The sequence below is a fragment of the Miscanthus floridulus genome, chromosome 9, assembly GCF_019320115.1.
Source record: "Miscanthus floridulus cultivar M001 chromosome 9, ASM1932011v1, whole genome shotgun sequence".
NCBI lineage: Eukaryota > Viridiplantae > Streptophyta > Magnoliopsida > Poales > Poaceae > Miscanthus > Miscanthus floridulus.
In genome coordinates, this window is record NC_089588.1 from 89,489,082 (window position 1) to 89,513,790 (window position 24,709).

Here is a 24,709-nt window from a genome sequence, read left to right on the forward strand (position 1 = left end):
CAAATTAATGTCAATGAGAACCATTTGCATTACAACAAATAAAATATAACCTACACTTTGGTGCAAACTCTATCTTAAATGCAAACAAGAAAACTATATAAAAACTATACTTTGGTCAATAAAAAATAAAATTTGGTACATCAACAGTTTGTCCATATATTTATTCACATATAAAAGTTGAGATGCAAACTCAAACAAGCAAAATTCTTATAAAAATTGACCTTAGAATACATGGTAATCTTAATTCTAACTAAGCGATTAACTTTAATATTGACAATCCTAATCCTTCAATCCAACGTTCTAACGAACTCATATTTTCCTCCATATCCTAACTACTCGTTAAAATCCTTCGATCCACCGTTGAGTCTGAGGAGGAGCTTCATTACCTTGACAAGGCCGAGGAGGAGCTTTGGGGAAGGTAGGGAGGGTGCGACCAGCGGCTGCCGGCGGCGGGCGCGGGCGAAGGGCACGTGAAAGGGAAAGAAATGAATGAAGAGAAAGAGAGAGCTGCGTTGCGAGCCTTTACTGGGGCCTGTTGCGCCGTGCACGATGGCGCATTTGTGCCGCGCCGTGATCTGTGGCGCGACAGAGCTGGGCCACGTCACCGGTCGCTGCTACGGTGACAGCCTGGCTGCGCCGCTATGCATGGCGCGGTAGAGTGGTTTGGTCGCGCCGTGCAAATAGGCGCGTCCAAAAGTGTTAAGTTTTAAAGAAAAAAATGTGTTAGTTTTAGAAATAGTTTAAAAAAATGTTAAAAATAAAAAAAAATGCGGGATGGGCGACGGAGGAGTTACCGAGTTGCCCTGTTGGGCACAGCACGGACACCATCGTCCGGTCGGTTCCCCTTGCCGCTTGCCCCTGCATTCGGAGAGTGAGCAGTCGAGCTGTGCTTCCTGCCTGCTACTCTGTCGTTGTTGTAGACCTCAGGTTCAACCGTTCAGGTCTGGCAATTGCAAGCAAAGGAGTTTGTTTCAAAAAAATTGCAAGCAAAGGAGCGTGGTGTTGTACTAGACCGAACGAATGAACGATACTGTGCGTGCGTCGGTGTAGGTGACAGGAACGCGACGCTGCTTCCATGCATCGAGAGAGAGGGGTGCAGTGCAGATCGGGGAACGCGACGCCTGTGGACATGCGCATCCGTCCGTGTCGATTTCCTGTTGGTGTTGCCCCATCTCCTGCGCCAGATTTGTGCGTTTGTGTATGCCACATCGTTGCCACTACAACTCTTCTGTATTTCCAGTCCACACGATCACAGCCACGAACGAAAAGAACCTCCCAATGCAAGCTGCTGTCTCGGCACGTGTTTACAGTTCTCGGTTGGGAATCACGAGGCCATCGAGCTACGGACGCTGAGTAGTCAGTAGTAACTGACCTGGATCGTGCATGCGTTGCGTCGTGGGGTAACCAACCGGGTAAGGGCAGAGCAGAGTTCCTTTGGTACTATGCGCTTGTCTTTTACAACGACACCGTGCCAGCAGAAAGATGCATTGCTCTAATGCTCTGTCTCATCGGGGCCTTGTTGGCCCTTTGGGGCTTGGACATGGAGTGGAGTGCAGGGGTGGGTTAAAAAGCAGCTGGAGGAGCGAGCCCACTGCGGCTGTGCTGTGCCCCTGACCGACTGACCGGCTGACCCAACCTGGTCCAAATGTCTAATCAATCACAATGATGTCGCTCTTAGGTTTTCCTTTGCTTCTTGCAGATACAGAGATTCGGCATGGCTCTCGGCTCATCTGCTGGCCAGTGGCCGCCTTGCTAGGTCAACGTTCGCTCACAGTGTGGACTAGTCGTTGTTAGTACATGCGAAGCTTTTGTGTCGTGTTTTCTTTCGTTTGAGGCACAAGTCAGTTTGCCGTGTGTCAAACTCGTTAATTGCGAAAGGTTACTTTTACGGCATGTTTAGAATAAGAGTAGGATAGAAAAGCAGAGCAATAAAAAAACATATATGAATCGAAAAAAATAGGAGTAGTGCTAAAACATAGGATAAGAAAAATACAAGAAACTAATAGGAAGATTTTGTGGCCGGGAACGCAGGAATTCACAATGGCGCTTACTCAAGTACAGGTGCCCGCACGTCATGGAGCGGATACCTTTTTGTGCATATAAATTTTGTGGCCGGGAACTCTTACCTGTACACATTCTCAGTGTGTTTACGCATCAGATATACTAGTGCCTAGAAATATTGTATATTCCCCTTTTTTTAGGTTTGTCCTAAGTCAAATATTTTTAACTTTGACCATCAATTAATAAAATCATGTAATTCACTGGCCCCGTTCGCTGGTCTGAAACTTGGCTAAAACTGGCTGAAAAACACTGTTCCGGCTGAATTGTTGTGAGAGAAAAACACTGTTCCGGCTGAAAAAAGAAGCCGAATAAACCGAATATGGGGTAAGCCGAACAGGGCATCATGTGAACTATATATTATGAAAATATTTCTCATAGTGAATCGAAAAACACAATGCTTATGTTGTTAGCCTATACATTTTTTTTGAAATTAATAGTTAAAGTAAGGAATGTTTGACTTAGAACCTAACATGACATGTAAAAGTTAGTTCCAATTTTCTTCTAAATTTGTTATCTATGGTCCTCTATTTAGAGTTGCTTGAATCTTATTTGTTTAAAATAAATAAGGGGCTCTTGCGTTTGTACCATTGTTTTGTATCGAAATTATGATTTTGCCCCTATTTTTTTTGACTTTGTGAATTTACCCCTACTGTGCCATTCATGAAGCACCAGTTTGCCCCTGCTCCGTCATCCACCCCTAACGGTGTTAAACTTTGTACAAAATGACATAAATGCCCATGTAATTTTGCCCCTGTTTGTTATGCCTAATTGTGATTTTACCCTTATTTGGAATTAGACTTTTTTTATTGTATGCTGACAATTGATTAAATTTGGTCAAACATATTTGGCATAACTTGCAATTATTTGAACTCAGATTTAATATAGATAAATATTCAAAATTTTGGGATCAAAAGGTTCATAATGCTGGGATGGGAGATTACATAAGATGCTACAGAGATCGATTCATATGTAGACAGTGGACTGGACTCCGCCGTGTTTCCGTGTGTTCTGGTCTCATATTAGTTCCTGTATAGCAGAAACCAGATGTAAATGATCACGCTGCACACATACGCCTCTCCATGTACAAGCTAAGGCTAGGATCATCAGCGACTCTAGCTTTCAGAGGCTTTGGTCTCTGCTCGATGCCGCCGCGTCCAGCGTCGGCATAGCCCTAGACGCTACCGCCTTCTCCCGGTGAAACCTCCTGAAGTCGGCGCCGAGGCCGACGTCCACGTCCCGCTTCATCTTCTCCGCCAGCCTCGACAGAACCTGCATTGCATTACTTGGCTCCAGCTTTCAGGAATCAGAAGAGTACTGTTTTGGATGCCAGGCGAGGCGAGAGCTACTGAGCTAGGTACCGATTCGGCACCGCCGCGCAGGATGGTCTCTGGCACGAGGCGCAGGGGCGGCGGCAGGACGCAGGTGATGGCGATCTCCAGGTGGCTAAACGCTCCCTCTGGACAGAAAGAATGATGGCAAAATTATACCAGATGTCCTTCCCGAAATGAATGGATAAGAAAACATGTGAAAGTTGATGAGAACGAACTACAGCCACATCGTTACTGGCAGAGAAAAGTTGCTTATATAATATACTAACATTAAAGTATTTTTCTCGACAGAGCAGCAGCAATTCTAGTGAGTGTTCCAACCAAACAAAAATGTTGTACAGACATGCATCACCTCTCGGCAAATGAATTTTTCTCAGATAAGAGTGACTACCAAATAAAAAGTCTGTGGTAGTAAAGCATACTTATTTACATAGTGAACATGCAAAACAAATTCAATGAGAGGTTATTCTAAGATTTAGTCTCTTCTAGATGTTACAATGCACCACATTCAGTTATTCAATTCACAAAACCTCACTGTATCAGAGAACAAATAGCATAACATCGAATAACGAAGGCTGCATCAGAAAGGATATCACTTTACACACTTAACTCTGTCCTTGGGGTTTTATTCATAAGGAATGTGACAAATTCCAACACACTCCCCTATGGATAAACAGATTTGTTCATTCATTAGTCACAATGTACCAGTATCCAAGCATGGCACACTTAGCTGACAAAATGATTGATCATAAACACTAGGCTTCTACAATACAGTTCATCGTAGAAAAACCATAGCACACAACAAAGAAGAGCACATCACTATTTGGTACATCACCATTACTAGCGATACAGAAGAAGAGTAATCGACCTTGGAAAATCTTGGGGTGCCGGTCACCCACCGCCTTCCCAGTCCCACCCAAGGTGACGTGGAGGATGGAGACGTTGTCGCCGACGACGGTCGTCTCACCGATGACGACGCCGGTGGCGTGGTCGAGGAGGATGCCCTTCCCGACGACGGCAGCGGGGTGTATGTCGACGGCGAAGACGTCGGCGACGCGAGACTGGAGCGCGAGGGCGAGGGGCCGGCGCTGCTGCTCCCAGAGCACGTGCGCGACACGGTGGGCCTGGATGGCGAGGAAGCCCTTGTAGTTGAGGAGGCAGTGGGAGAAGCCGACGCAGGCGGGGTCGCGGGAGCGAGCGGCGAGGAGGTCGGCGACGACGGTGGTGCGGAGGGACGGGTGCGCGGTGAGCGTGGCGAGGAAGAGGTCGTAGAGGAGCGTGGAGAGGAGTGTGGAGGAGCAAAGCTTGTTGGCGAGGTGGAAGGAGAGGGAGCGGGGCAGGGACGGGTGGGACAGCACGGTGGCGTAGAGGAAGGAGGCGAGCGCCGGCTCCACGTCCGCGTCGCGGCAGGCCTCCGCCTTGATATGGGTCCACACCCAGGTCTCATCATCCTCCGACTCCGGCGGCGGGTACGCCGGCACCACCTCCGCGGGGAGCGGTGTTGGCGAGTGGGCCGTGCTTCAGTCTAGGATGGGGAGATAAGGATAAGGGGCATTATAGTCATTTAGCCCTTGCTTTTCAGATTTGGAATTTTTTTAATTCGTTTAATCCATGTTAATATGACGGACGTGAGAAGCAGGGGCAAACGGACCATTCAGTTTAAAATAACAAGGGTAAAAACACAAAGTTAAAAAAGTAGGGGCAAAATCACAATTGGCTTACTGGACAAGGGTAAGAACACTATTATCCCAATAAATAATGATCATGATTACCAGCAATGAAACAATAGATGACATTTTTTAGGAAAAATTGATACTAGTTTCATGTTTTTTATTTAAATAAATTAATTAGGATTTTTTAGTGACCATACGACATTTTGATTATTTTAAAAACATAGAAGTCACCTATACGAAACCAGCAAAAGTGTAAGGAAAATGGACCATTGGCCAATTTACTTTGGATTTTGGTGTTTGATGACCAACACAATCAAATTGGACTAATAAATTTGCAAGTGTTTGTTTTGTAGTTCAATAGGGTGCAAGACGTGACTTGGATGAAGGCGACGTGATGATCTGATGATCAACACCTCAAGCAAGACCTTAGAAGCACAAGTGAAGACCCAAGATATCAAGCAAAGTCCAAGCATGAAGATTGGAACCAAGCCGTACGCAAGATCGCGAAGAAACGAGCTCACTGTGGTGACCAGTCGCTAGACCGGACGCTGGACAAGCGACCGGACGCTGCGACCGGACGCTGAGTGGAGACTCGGCAGACAAGACGCTGGCGGCAACCGACCGGACACAGGGCATCAGCGTCCGATCGAGTACAGAGAGGTTCCAGGTGCGCGAAACTGCGACCGGACGCGTCCGGTGGCAGGCGACCGGACGCTGGCAGCAACCGACCGGTAGTTCGCGGCTGCAACGGTCGGGACGACCGGACGCGTCCGGTCAGGACGATTCAGCGTCCGGTCAGTAGCAGAATTGCGGGAGTTCGACCCCAACGGCTACTTTCTCAGTGGGGCTTATAAATACAACCCCCAACCGGCCATTTTAGGTGTGTGGAGCTGAGGAAACATACCAAGGGTGTTGATACACCATTTTAGTGATCTCCACTTGCATAGTGCTTAGTGTTTCATCAGGTGATTAGCGTAGGTGCTTTGCGAAGTGCTTAGGTTGATTAGACCACTGCTTATGCGCTTGCTCTAGGTGTATGCCTAGTGTTAGTGAGGTTTGCATACCTCTTGCCACCCCGTGCTTGCGAGCACAAGAGTTGTACATCGGAGGGGCTTGAAGTCTTGCGAGATCGCACCAACCGCGTTTGTGGTGCGGCCGCCACCGTGTACCAAAGGGAACAAGGCCCGCGGCGTTTCGGCCGAAAACTTGATAGTGAAGACGGCAGGGAGCATCCAGGAGAGGCTTGCCGGAAGGCACATCGGAGACCCACTTGCGCGTGGGGAAGGCCCGAGGCTATCCACGGAGTTACCCGACCGGGAGCTTGGCCCTTGCGAGGGATTCCTTGCGAGGGGCTCCAACGAGGATTAGAGGGAAGCTTGCGCGCTTCTCGATACATCAGTAAAAATACCGGAGTCGTCGATGGGAGTTTGCATATCTCTACCTTGCTCTTTAAGCTTCCGCATTTACATTGATCACATTATTATCATTTGCGGTAGAGATAGCAACACACTAGCAAAACCGTAGTTGCACATCTAGATAGATTATCTTTTGCATAGATTTTGCTAGAGGTAGAAAAAGAGGAAATAGTTTAGAGTTAGATTTTTAAGTTGCCTAATTCAACCCCCTCTTAGACGTCCATGTGTCCTACACAAAGGATTAAATTTGTTCAGTTTTGCAAGTCCAAGGGTGTTGGTTATCCGATATCAGAGCTTGAGGTTGAAAATTGGACTCACGTGCAAGGGGCGGAGCTTGGTTAAGGCCAAGTTGAAATACGGCACCCCCTGCCCAATGCAATTTCCCCTCTGCTAAATAGTATTTTTCTACTATTCATTCATGATTAGTACTCGATTATAGAGATTAGCCCCTTCTGATACTTCGATCAAGCTCCACCACTAGACGTGCATATTTGGAGGTTGTCATTTAAAATATGTTTATTATGATCTAAACAGAAAAAACATACCCAACACATTTGTAATTCAGGTAGATTAGATATATATTATTACATATATGGACTGTTTACTCCATATCAGAATGGAAAACGTTCTTCCTACAGCTGAATATGTGTTGTAAGAACCGGGAGACATTTCTTTCTTGTACTTGAACCTTTAGTAACAACAATTCTACCTACAGATTACCGAGATAATCATCCTTACAAAGCACGAGGTACGGCATCCTACGAAGAGGCTAGCCCAACTAAAATGAGATACAATAGCTTCTTTATGTTCTAACATTCATCCCAATACATTATCTTCATTTTATTCCGTATTGTAATCCCTAATAAAATAAAATAGCTCTATGAGTAGAAGCCCTTGTCATGATGAACCCTACAATGTACCTGTGACGAGTATATAAGGGGTCATTTGACAGGGCATTCTGGAACAGATTCTCCATGATAATTACTCCTCCCCAGCCAAACAGTTAAGGCCCTCCACAATGTGGAGTGATGTCTTACAAAAATTAGGCCCCACGGTTAGGATTTTGGCATCACTTCAAAGGCCACAGTGTGGTGAGGGACCTAGCATCACTAGCGAACCCACATGATATGATATTAATTAAAAAACCAAAGACAACACTCATTCATCGTCTTCCTTCCGTTCCTTCTCGTAGTACAGACTCTCTCTCTCTCTCTCTCCCCTCCATTAGAAAAACAAAGATAGCACCAGCTCAACTACTTGCGCCGCTCCCATTTTTTCTAGTGTAGGCGTCGGTAGTTGTAGTGTGTTGAGTGATACTTCATCTTTCTCTCTATATATTAGGCACCACTTAAGCCACACGCTGTGGATGGACTAACGGACCCTTTGGCACCGCTCCCAACGCACTCTCACACGCCCCAGTTCCCGCTCCCCCATTGCTCCCGCTCCCTCACGCTCCATACTTAGAGTGGTGGCGTTTGGCAGGACTCCCACGACAATTCCAGCTCCCAACCACGGAGAGAAAGAAGAAGGTGGGCTAGATCTCAGCGACGAAGAAAGAGAGCGGCGAGCGAAAGAGAAGGGCAGCTTGGATCTCGGGGCGACAACGCGCTCGGGGCTGTGTGGACGGGAGGGCGCTCGTCGGTCCCAGCGACGACCACACCTCCTTCATTGACGGCCGAACAGCACAGGCAGCGAGATCCAAATGTGGAGACGACAGAGAGGAATGCGAGCGGCGTCGGCGGCACGAGTGGAGAGATGTGCATGTGGGGAGCTGGTTTTTTCTGCTCCCCGCCCGTAGTGCAAATAAGGTGAAGCCAGGAAGTGATTATTGGCCGGAGCTATACGGAGCAGGAGCGTTTGGTGGCGCTCCGCTACTTCTCGCGTGGAGCAGAGCGGTAGAAGCATTTCGAGAGGGGCCCTATCTAAGGGGGTTGTCGGGGACCAAATACCAGGGTACCCGAAAGAGGAGGAGCTAATAACCGTCAACGTTGATGGTTCTGAACAGGACAAGAGCACGACTACACCTCTTGCCCGACCTCCAGGGATTGGCTCCGCCTCGTCCGACCCCTAAGGGTTGGCTCCGCCTCGTGCGACCCCTAAGGGCCGGCTCTGCCTCGCCCGAGGTCTGAGGGCCGGTTCTGCCTCGCCCGAGGTCTGAGGGCTGGGCTCCACCTCGCTCGACGTCTAAAGGGCTGGCTCCGCCTCGTCCGAGGTCTGAGGGCCGGTTCTACCTCACCCAAGGTCTGAGGGTTGGGCTCTGCCTCGCCTGACGTCTAAAGGCTAGCTCTGCCTCGTCCAAGGTCTGAGGGCTGGCTCCGCCTCGCCCGAGGTCTGAGGGCCAGGCTTCGCCTCGCCCGACGTCTAAGGGCTGGCTCCGCCTTGCTAGAGGTCTAAGGGCCGGTTCTGCCTCGCACGAGGTCTGGGGGCTGACTCGTCTGCGCGCTGCTCCTTCATAACTAAGCACGCAGATAAAGCGAGGCAATGAAGTCAACCGCAATACCAAGGACCATACCCTGCACGCCTATAGGAAAGTACCATCAGGATATGACAAGATGGGCGCTTTAAGCCCTTCCAGCCATGTCAGAGCCCAAATAGTGTTGTAGGCACCGACATTTGTCTTACAGTGTTGTGGGCGCTGCCATTTGCCCTCAGGCACGGATCCTGACGGAAGCATACAACAACCACTACGGTCTAAGAGGAGACTCGCATCGTCTACAGTAAGGGACATGCGGTCACTGCCCCGTCTACTCCTCGTAGTGTCACGGATCAACACCCTGGTCCATCACGCCACCCGTCGGGGTGGGATGGGACGTGGCCACTTACTGATGAAGCCAGAGCATGGCATCATCAACGGACAGACACCCAGCACGGCCCTGTCAGGATCGGCGGACGTACACCCAGCATGGAGCTATCCCTGGCACCGTCTGCCGTGTCAGCAAGGCTCGCTCAGAGGAAAAGGAAGGCCCAGCATCTATGAAGGACCACCTTGGCCTCTAGTTTTTATTCTTTCTCCTATCTGTAATCCCTGCTTCCTCTTGGTCTATAAAAGGGAAGGAAGGGCACCCCACTAGAGAGACCGATAAATTCAACACATAACGCATCACATCACACATAGCTGAGCAGCATCCAAGCTCTGGGCACCCGTTCGGCCTTTCCATCTGAGACTTGGGACATGTCCCTCTCTCGACCGTTTGTACCCCTACTATGAACTTTTTAGTGCAAATAACACGAGCAGCAACCGCGAACTAGATGAAGGGACATTCTGCCCGAACCAGTAGAAATCTTGTGTCTTTTCAGCACACCATCCGGGCCGCATGCGCAATAATACAAATTTACTCATTGGTGTTTATTCCAAACACCGACAGTTGGTGCGCCAGGTAGGGGCCTTTGCGTGTTCCGACATTAACATCAGGCCACGGATGGCTAGCCACGATATCAGCTGGGTCCCGGGCGCACATGTCCGCTTCGGAGACCTCAATTTCATCAACATGGTGGAAGGAGAGCTGGCACAGGCGCCCATCGTCATTCAACCCTTCCACTCCACAGGCCTCGACGCAATCACCAAGATGCTCGAGGAGCTACGGCTTACCGGGGGAGAGCCGTTCTCCCCGGAACACCTCATTCGGAGCACCCTGATGGTGCTTCCGTTCGGTCTCTGTAATGCCGTAGAGACCGTTGGCCGCCTTGTGGTACAACGTATGATCCAGTCCCCCGCAAACAGTGAGTTTGTGGGGGTGATCGAACACGTTGCGGAATCTTTCCATGACCTCCTGGCAGAGGAGCCAGAGTCACCCTCTGGCTCTAACTCAAGTAGGGGGAGCCATCACCCCTCTCGTGAATGCTTCATGACGGGTACCCCCGAGGGGCACGTCGAAAGCGTCCCCACGGAGGAGGTTACCCCAGCAAACGACCTCGACAGCGCGGCCGAGGGTGAGATAGTGGGCTCGCCCCGCATAGGGGTGGAGTAGATAAAAGCCCGACACCGAGAGATCGAGGAGGCGCGATTCCAGCTTGGGTGTGAATGCACGGAGCTTGGTCGAGAGATCAAGCATCAAGGAGATGGTGGGTGCGCACGCACCATGGCCCACGACGTAAACCGAAGGATCATTGCCGATGATGAAAACCTCCCTCGCTTTGTCCGGGCAAGCCAGAACATCGCCGCTGCGGCGACATTGCTCCATGGACTTCCGGAGGTAGCAACACCCAAGGATCATTGGGCCTGCCATGAGATTCGCATGCTGCTCGAGCATGCGGTGGCGCAGCAGGCCGAAAGCTCGTTGTCTCGGCGACGCAAGCTTGACGCCAGCCAGCGCACGCCCTCGGAGCGCCCCGACAGGGACGTGTCGGTCCACCAGGAGCCACAAGGAAGTAGGTGCCACACCGCGGTCCCGGTGCATCAGTGTCTCGGCCGCAACCGCGACGCGCGCAACGCCCTCGATGCCCGCAGATGTGCCTACGATGACCCGAGAGAGGAGCCAGACACGGCTATCACCCTCTTCGTGGCGGACGATACGACAATGACAAGGACCGAAGCCCAAGCCCCGGCCTGCGGGGCCTCAAGTCTTTGGTCGACACATCCTCAACGCTGCCTTCCTGCCAAGGTACCGACCACCAACCAATATCCCAAAGTACTCCGGGGAAACAAACCCCGGACTATGCCTCGAAGACTACCGGCTTGCCTGTCAAGCCGGTGGTGCGGATAATGACGACTTCATTATCCGCAACCTTCCATTGTTCTTGCCCGATTCGGCAAGAACCTGGTTGGAACACCTTTCGTCCAACAAAATCCTAAGTTGGGCGGACCTAAAGGTGATCTTTGTCGGAAACTTCCAGGGCACATACAAGCGCCTAGGAAACCTGTGGGACCGGAGAAACCCTCCGCTGGTACATCCGGCGCTTCTCCCAGCAATGCAACGAACTCCCTAACGTCGTCGACGCCGATGTTATTGGAGCTTTTTTTTGTCTAGGACCACCTACGAGTCTCTGGTTTACAAGCTGGTGAAAGGTCGAGATGGCGGACTTGAGGGGGGGTGAATAGTCCTTTCTAAAATTAATTGCGTCGGCTAACTGAAACAAGTGCAGAATTAATACTATCGGTCTAGCCAAGACTACACCCCTCTATCTATGTTCTCTAGCACCTTCCAAAGATACTAATTAAGCAACAAAGGTGTCGGGCTAGCTAGAGCTCACCTAATCAATTCTAGAAGCAAGGTCACACAAACCTATGCCACTGGTACTTTAAGCAACAGGGGAGCTCCTACACATGCTAGTAAGCAAAAGCACAAAGCCACCTAATGCTCACTAACAATGCTCAATAACAAGGCAACCAATGCCAAATTAGAGAGCGCAATTACTTAGCTACACAAACTAAGCAATGTGACTAACAAGGTCACACAAACCAAATTAGCCACGCAAGGGAGCTACTTCTATGCTACACAAGCAAGAAGGTAACTAGTAAGCTACACAAGCTAACTAATTACAAAAGCAACTACACAAGCACAATGTATGCAAAAGTAATTACAAGCTTGTGTAATGAGGATGCAAACCAACGGGATGAACAAGGTTGACACGGTGATTTTTCTCCCGAGGTTCACGTGTTTGCCAACACGCTAGTCCCCGTTGTGTCGACCGCTCACTTGGTGGTTCAGCGGCTAATTGGCATCACCCGCCAAGCCCGCACTTTGGGCACCGCAAGAACCTACACCGAAAGTGAGGGTAGCTCAATGACACGCTCAACTAGAGTTGCTCTTCGTGGCTCCCACGGGGCGAGTACAATGCCCCTCACAAAGCTCTTCTCCGTAGCACCGCACAAGCTTCTTGCGGGCTTCGATGGAGACCACCACCAAGCCGTCTAGGAGGTGGCAAACTCCAAGAGTAACAAGCACCACCGGCTTGCAACTCGATCACCTAGTGCCACTCGATGCAACCTCATGATGCAATCGCACTAGAATCGCTCTCTCACACAATCGGATGATCACTATCAAGCATATGTGAGATAGAGGGCTCCCAAGAACTCACAAGCATGGACACAAAGTCCCTCGAGGTGCTCAGCACAAGCCATGGCCAAGGCCATCTTCTATTTATAGCCCCACATGCTAAACTAGCCATTACCCCTTCACTGGGCAAAACTCGGGATGATCGGACGCTCCGGTCGTATCGACCAGACGCAGGACCTCAGCGTCCGATCAATGGATGCTCGCCATGTGTCGCCTCCATTCAACCTCAGTCACTTGATCTCAATGGTCAAGTGATGACCGGACGCAGCTGCTCAAACTGACCGGACGTAGCAACCCCAGCATCCAGTCTTTTCCAGTAAGGTACCAGTCATGACCGGACGCGTTCGGTCGGTCACGATCGGACGCAGCGTCAGCGTCTGGTCCTTCTCCAACTTTTCTGTGTCGCCTACGTCACCGTACGTCAGCCTGACCAGACGCACCCTGCCAGTGTCCGGTCACTTCCAGCACCAGCGTCTGGTCGAAGACCGACGCCTGTACGCTCTCAGCCGCCACTGACCGGACGCAGGACCCCAGCGTCCGGTCCACTTTGTGAGACCCTATCTTTTCGGTATACTGTGCCGGTGGAGTTTCAAACCCTTCTCACCTCCATTTCATCGCCGAGTTGATCCATATCAACTCCAACTTCATCTCCTTTGGAAATGTGCCAACACCACCAAGTGTACACCGCTATGTGTATGTGTGTTAGCATTTTCACAATTATTTTTCAAAGGATTAGCCACTCAACTTGCCACGCCACTCAATCCTAGCGATGATGCAAAGTTAGATCACTCGAGTGGCACTAGATAACCGATATGCAAACAAGTTTGCCCCTCTTGATAGTACGGCCATCTATCCTAAACCTGGTCACAAACTTCTCTACACACCTATGACTGGTGAAATGAAATGCCCTAGGTTATACCTTTGCCTTGCGCATTCCATTCCATCTCCTCCAATGTCGATGCAACACATGCACCAACACGATCAACAATGATCTGATCCACTTCATATCATCACGTGATCATATTGGTTCATCGATCTTGACTTCACTTGCTTTTCACCGTTGCCTTCGTCCATCGGCGCCAAGTCTTGCTCAAGCTTCACCGCCACGCGGTCCATCGCTCCAAAGCCTCCGACTTGCCCTTCACGCTTGCAACCGGTCCATCAAGCCAAGTCTTGTCTTGTTCTTCTCCACCTTGATCACATGACTCAATGTCATGTCTCATGTGCAATGAGCTCCTTCATCATCACATGTGTGAGCTTTGCAACATCTCCAAGCCATTTTCACCTTCATGGCATATGTTGCTCACACATATGTACCTGTGGACTAATCACCTGTGTATCTCACATAAACATAATTAGTCCACCTAGGTTGTCACTCAATTACCAAAACCACACAAGGACCTTTCAGCTGGGATGTAAGGGCCCGCATGATGTAGACTAGGCCCGATCTACCGACAGGTATGATAGCGTCGATTGATGGAGACTCGACATTCACGATCTAGGCTTCAAACCAAGATTGATTCGGACCCCCGCAACCATTACACCACTGCTCCATTAGTTATCAACCATGCGAACGTGATTGACCTCGCTGAGAAGGCTTTCCTGCAAGCGAATCGAGAACACAAGCAAGAACGGGATGAACGCAATCTGAAATTGCAAATAAATATGAGGCTTATGATAACAAGAAGGAGTTCAAGTCTTTATTCGAAAGGACTAATCGCCATAGGCGAACAAGATCAAGAACTGGGGCACTGGTTCACAGCAAGCAGCCTTGGCGGCACAGTTGCAGCAAAACGATGTCTGTTTCATGAGGAAATCAAGAACTAAACAAAACCCAAATCCTAAGGAGAGCGACGGCTGCTATTTATAGAGTCTTGGGCGTTACCCCCCTGGACGCGTCCCCTAATGGGCCCAAACACAATACACGGTCCAACGGACCAAAAGACGGTGTCGTAGCACCCTGATAGATTCTGGACGCTGACTTGTTTCGACGATTCCCGTTGATTACAAAGGGCTTTTGATGTGAAACCAATTGGGTTGACTTCCTTATCCAATTAGCTTTCCATCCATATGTGGATCATCAAAAATGGAGTCCGGATGCGTCCTGGGTGACCAGTTTAAGGTAGACTGGTCCTGTAGGCCGAGGCAGACTCGAACTTGAGTTGCTTTGGGCCTCCACCTCGGGGACTCGAACCGAATTAGCCTCGGACCTCCTTAGTGACTTAGACACCCTTGCTGGCCTCCTACCCCTCCACACCATGTGCCAAACATGGTCATATGCATGGGTGTCATGTCCTCATCATCCTCCCCTTCTTGACGAAAAGCCGTCCTCGGCGTCGATTGTGCTTGAAACTGATCCTGCACAACATAAAGGAGAACGGGGTTACAAAAACAAAGGGAATTGAAATAATTGTGAGAAGGAATGTGACCATGTTTCCAAGTTTGTAGCATGTCATCTCGCATAAAAATTCCAGCAAGCATGTAGACTCCATGATCCGAATGCACACGATGTATGTCAACACTATCCTGTAAAAGATTAGAACTAACCAAAGACAATGCAGGAATAGATGGTCTAGCAGACATAGGTAACAACCAATAATGCTCCCCTTCTTGGAAGTAAACTTGTTTCTTTGGGGAACATGAGAAAATGTTTGTATTATTATGGCTGCCCTCTAAACGATCATAATCTTGTACGACAAAAGGAGAATTCATATTACTACGAATGTATACTCGATGTATCATATATTGTCCTTTATTGTTATATTTGCCAATAACATGATATGTATGTTTAGAAAACCAAGGCAAATCAGCATATTTAAATAGGCTCTCCTCCAAGCAATCTAGGTTATACAAAACATCAAATTCAATGTAACCCAAAGTATGTAAAGAAAACAATAGTTTGAGCTCATCAGTTTTAGTAGCAATATGAATAACATGTTTATTTTCAGCACAAGTGGTTGATTCCAAAACATGTAAAACTGAACCATCATCAACCAATTCATCTTTATCACAAGGAACATCAAGCAAATCATCTTGTGACAAAGGTAAATCAAGCGAAGGCTCCACTAAAATTTGCTCTATCATAGCATGATTGGTGGAAAATTTCAGCACATCAAGAGAACTCTCACCTTCCGTGAGTTTAGCATCGTGGGTTTTACCTTTGCTCTCATGTTCAGCAGGAGTAATAGTTGATGGTTATGAATTGTCACATGAGACTGTGAGCATCTCATTTTCTGTCACATCATCCTCGCTCTTTTGTACATTGTCCTACAAAAGGTTAGGCATAGCTGGAGGAATAACAAGAGATTGATCTAGTTGATGCACCTCATCATTTGAATTAATTACAAGAGATGGATTAACAAAATTTTCTCTCATAAGATCTTTCATATCATTCCAAGTTTGAGGTTTATCAGAAGGATCTAAAGACTCCCACCAAGATAAAGCATAATGTCGTAAAACACTAGATGCATTTTTACCTTCCTCCTTGGACACATAAAGCGAGTAGCAAATATGTTATCTATGGCAATTTCCCACTCCATGTACTCATCAGCACCTATACCATCATAAGTCGGTGGATATGAACAACCTGACATTGTTAGAATCAAACAAGAAAACACACAAGTATGTATTTTCCTATGAACTACTATAGGATGTGGTCAAGGAGTAAAGTCACACATTCTCAAGCGTCTTACCACGGTCTTACAATTGTTCTTACCAAAGCAACATGCGGTGCAATCGGTCGGTGACTGTGATACCGTTGTAGCTTGAGTGTAACAGTTGCAAGCTGAACATGTACTTGGTTAGAAGAAAGTGGAGCTTGGACAGGTACAATATAGTAGCAAGGAATATCAAAATTCGCAACTGAATGACAAAGCTAAATAAGTATCCCAAGTACTTGTCTTAGTTGCTGGCCTACTCACGTTCCAAGTACCAGATGTATCAAGTGATGTGAACAGCAAGAATATGATTAGGAACAAGGTAGAAATCAGCACACGCAAACACAGCTCAAATGGCGCTCTCTATATGCTCCTCTAGATATTGTTCATCTTTCGCCCCTCTCTTTTTTCTATTTTTTTTGCTGTCGTTGTTTTTTGAGAAATTTTGACTTTTTCTTTTTATTTTTTTGATATTTTCTCTTCACTTAGGAGCACAAAAGAAGTAACCACAGAAAATATGACCTTAAACAAGTGAAAGACGTGGCCTGTGGAATTTTCAGAAGACGTGCTCGAAATCGACAAAACCTTGTGACCACGAAAAGAGGATCTTGTGACCACTTTTTGACCAAAATAAAAATCTCCAACCCCGCAATGGACGGATCCAAATTTTTTTCTAATCGATTTTGATATATGGAACGTCGAAATCCGAGTTCGTATGCGAAAACTAGACCAGTTTTACGAATGTACTCCGAATTAGAGGTCAAAACGGGAACAATGCGCGCAAAATTGGTCACGGCAGCATTGATTTGATGGAAATAGTGAAGACAAGTGTAGGAAGTTAGATGGCGTGGACTAGGGTTTGATGGATATAAAGGAAACTCAGCAAGACTTGGAGATGTTCACGGATTATGATGAAAAACAAAGAGGAAAACACAAACTGGACTCAAAAACGATCTAAAACCAGCAACCAGAACTTGACCTAGGAGACAAACTCAACAACGCGAAATAGAGACGAAATTGCATGCTACAATGAGGCTATAGGATAGGGAATATGTGATGATGTATATTTTTTTGGCTTTTTGTGGACTATAGGTAATGCAAAAACAGTAACAATCTAAAGAGGAAAACAAAGTTATACCTAACGGGCAACAAGGGCTCTGATACCACTTGATGTAGACTAAGCCCAATCTTCTGAAAGGTATGATAGCGTCGATTGGTGGAGACTCGATGTTCACGATCTAGGCTTCGAACCAAGATTGATTCGGACCCCCGCAACCATTACACCACTGCTCCGTTGGTTATCAACCATGTGAACGCGATTGACCTCGCCGAGAAGGCTTTCCTGCAGGCAAATCAAGAACACAAGCAAGAACGGGATGAACGCAATCTAAAATTACAAATAAATATGAGGCTTATGATAACGACAAGGAGTTCAAGTCTTTATTCGAAAGGACTAATCGCCATAGGCGAACAAGATCAAGAACTGGGGCCCTGGTTCACGGCAAGCAGCCTTGGCGGCACAGTTACAGCAAAACGATGTCTGTTTCACGAGGAAATCAAGAACTAAACAAAACCCAAACCCTAAGGAGAGCGACAGTGAGTCTTGGGCGTCACCCCCTGGATGCGCCCCCTAATGGGCCCAAACACAATACACGGTCCAACGGACCAAAAGACGGTGTCGCAGCACCCTGACAGATTATGGATGCTGACTTGTTTTGACAATTCCCGTTGATTCCGAAGGGCTTTTGACGTGAAACCAATTGGGTTAACTTCCTTATCCAATTATCTTTCCATCCATATGTGGATCATCGAAAACGGAGTCTGGATGCGTCCTGGGTGACCAGTTTAAGGCAGACTAGTCCTAGAGGCCAAGGCAGACTCGAACTTGAGTTGCTTTGGACCTCCACCTCGGGGACTCGAACCGAATTAGCCTCAGACCTCCTTCTTGACTTGGACACCCTTGCTGGCCTCCTACCCCTCCACACCATGTGCCAAACATGGTTATATGCATGGGTGTCATGTCCTCATCACCGCGAACCACCAAGGAGCTCCTAGACATCGCCACTAGCTAATCCTCGGGCGAAGAAGCGGTCAGAGCGATCTTCGACCACCTCGATGGCAAGGCAAGGTGAGACGAGGACGCCGGCGAAGATGCCTCCAATCATTCTGCCAAGAAGAAAAACAAGAAGCAACGGCGTGAGGGCTCGCTCGTGGCCGCCGCTGACCACAAGGGTGGTCGGAAGCCCACGGAGGGCACTCCGAACCATTTCAAAAAACTACTTGAGGGGCCATGCCCAAACCATGCTTTCCTGGTCAAGCATCTGTACAAGGACTGCAGCCTCATATGGCAGTTCTTGTCTGGAGGCTCCAACAAAGGGGAGAAAGGAAAGGACCCTACCCCCACCACGGACGACGCCGAGGAGAAGGACGACGGCTTTCCAACATCGGATGGCTGCCTCATGATCTTTGGAAGATCAGAGGCCTACGACTCCAAGCACTGCCAGAAGATCGCCCGCCATGAGGTCTACGTGACCGAACCGGCCACACCCGCCTTCCTCCGGTGGTCAGAATCCGCCATAACTTAAAGCTCTAGTTTGGTTTTGGTTAATTGTTGAAACCCTAAGTGCTAACCTAGATTATCAAAGTGATTATGAGATAGGTAGCACTACTCCAAGTGATGAAGCAATGGCGAAGATCATGACGACGATGATGGCATGGTGATGATCAAATGCTTAAACTTGGAAAAGAAGAAAGAGAAAAACAAAAGGCTCAAGGTAAAGGTATAAAATATAGGAGCCATTTTGTTTTAGTGATCAAGACACTTAGTGAGTGTGATCACATTTAGGATAGATAGCCATACTATTAAGAGGAGTGAAACTCGTATTGAAATGCGGTTATCAAAGTGCCACTAGATGCTCTAACTTATTGCATATGCATTTAGGATCTAGTGGAGTGCTAACACCCTTGAAAATATTTGTGAAAATATGCTAACACATGTGCACAAGGTGATACACTTGGTGGTTGGCACATTTGAGTAAGGATTAGAAACTTCACCGGCGGAGTGTCCGCACGTAGAGTACGGACAGTCGGACGGTGCCACCGGCGCTCTTTATAGAAAATATGAAGGTCACTGAAAGTGACTAGACGCTGGTCTCGGTTGGACCGACGCGTCCGGTCAGTGGCAGCAGAGGGCGCGTGTTGCGGTCTTCGACCAGACACTGGCGCTAAAAGTGACCGGACGCTGGCAGGGTGCGTCCGGTCAGTGTTGACGAACGCTGACATGGGGCATACAGAAGAGACGTTGAGTGACCGGACGCTGGGTGAGTCCGGTCGAGCATGACCGGACACGTCCGGTCGTGAAATGTCACGTTTGGAACCTTACTGGAAATGACCGGACGCTGAGATCGAGTGTCCGGTCACTTTCTAACTGATGCGTCCGGTCATCACTTGATCATTGAAATCGGGCGATCGGCGTTTGAAGCCGATGACATGTGGCGCACATCACACGACCGGACGCTGAGGTCCAGCGTCCGGTCAATCTGACCGGAGCATCCAATCGGCCCGTGTTCAGTGCAGTGAGGAGCCCAACGGCTCTATTTCGTGGGGGCTTCTATTTAAGCCCTATGGCCGGCTCAGCCTCACTCTCTTGGCCATTTGCATTGACATAGCAACCTTGTGAGCTTAGCCAAAGTCCTCCCACAAATCTCCATCATTGATTCATCATCATTGTGAGATTGGGAGAGAATCCTAGTGCATTGCTTGAGTGATTGCATCTAGAGGCACTTGGTATTCGTGTTTTGCTACAGATTTTGCTTGTTTGCTCTTGGTGGTTGTCACCACCTAGATGGCATGGTGCAGCGGTGGAGGATTGGCATGAGTTGGTGATTGTTCGTGGCCATCTCCGGTGATTGTGAGGGGATTTGTACCTTCCCCGATGGAGCGCCGAAAGGTAACTCTAGTGGATTGCTCGTGTCATTGAGTTACCCCACTTGCGGATAGGTTCTTGCGGTGTCCAGTCATGTGGACGAGGTTTGTGCAACACCTCTTAGCCGCCGAACCACCAAGTGTTGGTCGACACAACGGGGACATAGCGTGTTGGCAAGCACGTGAACCTCGGGAGAAAATCGGTTGTCTCTTGCCATTTGGCATTCTCTCGGTGATTGATTTCATCTTCATCTTGTGATTGGTTCATCCCTCTACACGGCGGTATAATCACCCTACTCACTCTTTTATATTCTTGCAACTAGAATTGTTGGATTGGTGGCTCGCAACCCTCATAGAGCTAGAGCAAGTTTGCATTACGCTATTTGTCTTACTAATCAAATTGCTCTAGTTGATTTGTAGAATTTTAAATAGGCTATTCACCCCCCTCTAGCCATATTAGGACCTTTGAATAACCTTCGACCGGACCGACCACCTAGAGAGCATTCCGCAACTAGGGAGATATCTGCTCGTGGTCGACCCGATCATTGGTACTGTCGATGAAATATGGTCGGCAGTCCATCTAGAGGTATGCCCATGATGGTAGATTGTCGGTAGACGGTGCGTGTAATCAGGAACCAGATGGTTACAGAGGCACAAGACACAAGATTTATACAGGTTCGGCCACCGTGTTGGCGTAATACCTACGTCCTGTGTCTCATTATTCTGTATTGATTGAGGTGATCCCTGAGGGGCACCCCTGCCTCTCCTTGTATACTCTAGAGGAGGAGGGTTACAAGTAAAGTATCCTATTTGGTACTATTACAATATCTAGTACAACTTGTAATCTTGCCATGCACGCCTCGATCTTATGGGCCAGGCCACCTCTAATGGTGCAGCCCATGTCTTGTCTTGAGGATACCGGGGGCCATACCCCCACAGCTAGTCCCCGAGCCTGATAGTAGGTGATGTAGTCGCGTGGTGCCAGGGTCAGAAAGTAGAAAACCAGCCGAGCAGGTAGCCAGTCCCCGGGCGTAGCCTCGAGATGAGAACAAGCGCATTCACCGCAAGGTGAAGTGTGCCCACTTAGTCCCCGAGCCTGCTGGAAGATGAAGAATGAATCTTGTAGTAGGGTCAAAGAAGTCTGAAAGCTTGCCGACATCGTCTAACATGCGCGTGTCAAGACCCAGACGTGCTACCCAAGATCAGCACCCTGACCTGAACAGCATGGAGCAGCTTGATAGCACACCGACAAGACGTAGCAAGATCCGAGCAGCAAGGGAGTCCCCGGCGTCACTGGCGATGACCGAGCACCGAGGAGCGAGAAGTCCCTGGCATCGCAGGCGATGTTCGAGCACCGAGGAGCGAGGAGTCTTCGGCGTAGGCGGCGATGTCCGAGCACCGAGGAGCGAGGAGTCCCCGACGTAGGCGGCGATGTCCGAGCACCAAGGAGCGAGGAGTCCTCGGCGTCGCTGGCAATAACCGAGCACTGAGGAGACCCCGGCGTCGCTGGCAATGACCGAGTACCGAGGAGCGAGGAGTCCCCTGCGTAGGCGGCGATGTCTGAGCACCGAGGAGCGGGGAGTCCCCGGCGTCGCTAGCGATGTCCGAGCACCGAGGAGTTCCCGGCGTCGCTGGTGATGTCCGAGCACCGAGGAGCGAGGAGTCCCCGGCGTCGCCGACGATGATCGAGCACCGAGGAGTCCCCTGCATAGGCGGTGATGTCCGAGCACCGAGGAGTCCCCGGTGAAGCTGGCGATATCCGAGCACCGAGGAGCGAGGAGTCCCCGGCGTCGCCAGCGATGACCGAGCACCGAGGAGTCCCCGGCGTAGGCGGCGATGTCCGAGCACCGAGGAGTCCTCGGCGTAGGCGGCAAGGTCCGAGCACCGAGGAGTCCCCTGCATAGGCGGCGAGGTCCGAGCACCGACATAGCTGATGATGTCCGTGCAGTGAAGTGTGCCCACTTAGGCCTCAAGCACAAAGTATCCGTGCGCCGAGGAGTAACCGGCGTAGCTAGCGATGAAGCATGAGCGATGAACAGTCTGGTCAACTGGTCGGCGGCAAAGTGAGTATTGAGTAGAAGCGATTGGCGAATAGTCCGATCAACTGGTCGGCGACGGAGTCCATGAACTGAGCGGTCCGACTAGTTGATCGGTGGAGAAACCTGAGCACCAGGTGATCCGATCACCTGGATGATGACCCTGCAATACAAACATGTAGAACGGGTAGTACATGATGTAAAAATAAATGAACTCTGGAGAAAAATCAGCAATGGTGATGAAACAACGTATGCAGTTCGGCGATCAGTTGATGTGAAGATGTAATTATATTTAATATAAACCGCCCGACCAGTTAGTGTGTAGCTGAGTCTCCAGCCCTAGCTAGCCCATATTCCATAACGTCGAGCGTGGAGCCCGTGCATGTGTAGGAGGAACAGGCGTGACCATGGAGCTGCTGCCGACCACCCATAACGCAGAGGGCGGACGCTCGTGCACATGTAGGGAGGAGCCGGTGATAGGGCCGTCTCTGGAGGCGTCCGAGCATCAACGTGATTGTTCGAGGGTTTGCCTTAGACTTAGCTATATGTCATCTTTAAGATGGTATACATGAAAGAAAAACGTTTGGAGAGCAAACATAGAGAAAACAGCTCGGAGAAACATTATGGTGATATACGAAGATTGGAGAATATTTAGAAAAATATTAAAGCGTCACTAAGCTTTAGATAGAACGTCTGGTCGGCGGCATATGGCATTATCTGGTCGGCGTTGACGAAGTTGCCCGGCGCTCGAGCTTTCCAAACTGTCATCATGGCGGCAGTCGCGGTTGTCACGGCGCCGTTCTTCGTGGTGATCATCATTGTGACGCGGCAGGTGGTCGGAGTAAGTAGTCCGGGCGACGTTGTCCTCATATTAGTGATCGGCCTTAGGAGATTCGGGGAGATCATTGACTGGTTGGAGAAACGATGCTGTACGGCGGAGCAGATGGGGCGTGGCTGAAGCGTGCTTGATGCCATATGTGCGTGTGCACATGCAAGTGCCGCAGCGATCTATATTTGGCCGGCACATACATGTACACATACTTCTTCCTTATTTGATTGCATGCATGCAGATTTGCTTCCATGGAGATCTCTGTTGTGTTTGATTCGAATTGGAGTAGAACTCCCGTGCACATGCGGCTCAGAGTGCAAACGCCACGTAGTTGCGTCGCCGAGTCCTCGGCGGGTCGGTGAAGTCAGAGAAGACGCCAATGATGAGGTTGCATGTATGCGGCTGTAGGCCGTACGTCTTGATTGGATCTCGGTGACTGGATGATGATCTAGCTTGCCAAAACTATTCATGAGAACACCGTGCGTAGATGCATGTATACACGGAAGTATCTGCGGCTTGCATGATGATCTAGCTTGCTTGTTTGTCATTGGCTTGCATGTAGATCGGTTCTTCCAATAGATTGCTTGCTTGCGTCATCAAGCATGCATGATGTTTTAGATGGCATGGCATGTCTCAGACGCAGCCTTCTTGTCGTGGTACTGCATGTGCTCGCGCACCACCGCCGTTGCCGGGTCCTTCTCCATATAATCCGGTGTAGCGCTGAGCATGTCGATCAGCGCCGAGTAGCGATCCATCGACGCGATTGCGGAGGTACTGATGTCATTTGGTGGCGTACTTACCGCCAAGTTGTTGACTGCACGGCACAGAAGAAATTGCTTTGTAGATTGATCTTGACTCGATCGTAGGTGGAGATTTCGAGCATGGTCCGGCATGCAAACGTGGTGGAGCTTATGAACGATGTCTTAGATCGGATCAAGCGGCGAGCTTGCCGTGTTGTTGCACCTCGCCAGCGGCAGCCCGTACTAGCTGGACGCACGGACTGTCGCCGAGAAGATGCTGTTGATCTTAAGGTACGCCATCTGGTTCACCATGGATCAGCGCGCACATCCCCTACCTGGCATGCCACTGTTCAACAAAATATGGTCGGCAGTCCATCTAGGGGTATGCCCATGATGGTAGATGGTTGATAGACGGTGCATGTAATCAGGAACCAGATGGTTACAGAGGCACAAGACACAAGATTTATATAGGTTCGGCCGTCGTGTTGGCGTAATACCTACGTCCTGGGTCTCATTATTCTGTATTGATTGAGGTGATCCCTGAGGGGGACCCCTGCCTCTCCTTGTATACTCTGGAGGAGGAGGGTTACAAGTAAAGTATCCTATTTGGTACTATTACAATATCTAGTACAACTTGTAATCTTGCCGTGCACGCCTCGATCTTACGGGCCGAGCCACCTCGGATGGTGCGGCCCATGTACCATCTTGTGGTACCCGGGGGTATATCCCCCACAGCTAGTCCCCGAGCGCCATGTATTCTGATGCGACACGCCATTTTAACCTTCTCCAAACAGTGAGGCTTGAGTTCTTGACATCTCCGACCACCGTTGTCGCCGGAGAAGTAGGTTGTCCGAAGAATGTAATGTATGGTGCTCTTAAGAAGAAAGAAAAAGATTTCCGCCCTGGGAAGTGTGCCCACTTGGGTTTCTGTGAAGAAACGTAAGGGCGTCTTGAAGCATAGCGTCTTTGATCATCAGAGGCGTAGGGCTCAAAAAACAAACACATTCACCGCAAGGTGAAGTGTGCCACTTAGTCCCCGAGCCTGGTAGTA

General features: G+C 49.2%; 1 protein-coding gene across 1 annotated transcript; it reads right to left on the reverse strand.

Moving 5' to 3' along the window:
* Positions 1-3,180: 3,180 nt before the first annotated feature.
* On the reverse strand, positions 3,181-23,673 carry LOC136480261 (probable serine acetyltransferase 1). Its single transcript, XM_066477854.1, has 4 exons — positions 23,558-23,673; positions 4,231-4,907; positions 3,420-3,517; positions 3,181-3,330 (listed from the first exon to the last, which is right to left on the reverse strand). The coding sequence occupies exons 1-4, from the start codon at positions 23,671-23,673 to the stop codon at positions 3,181-3,183; spliced, it is 1,041 nt and encodes a 346-aa protein (XP_066333951.1).
* Between the last annotated feature and the right edge of the window lie 1,036 nt (positions 23,674-24,709).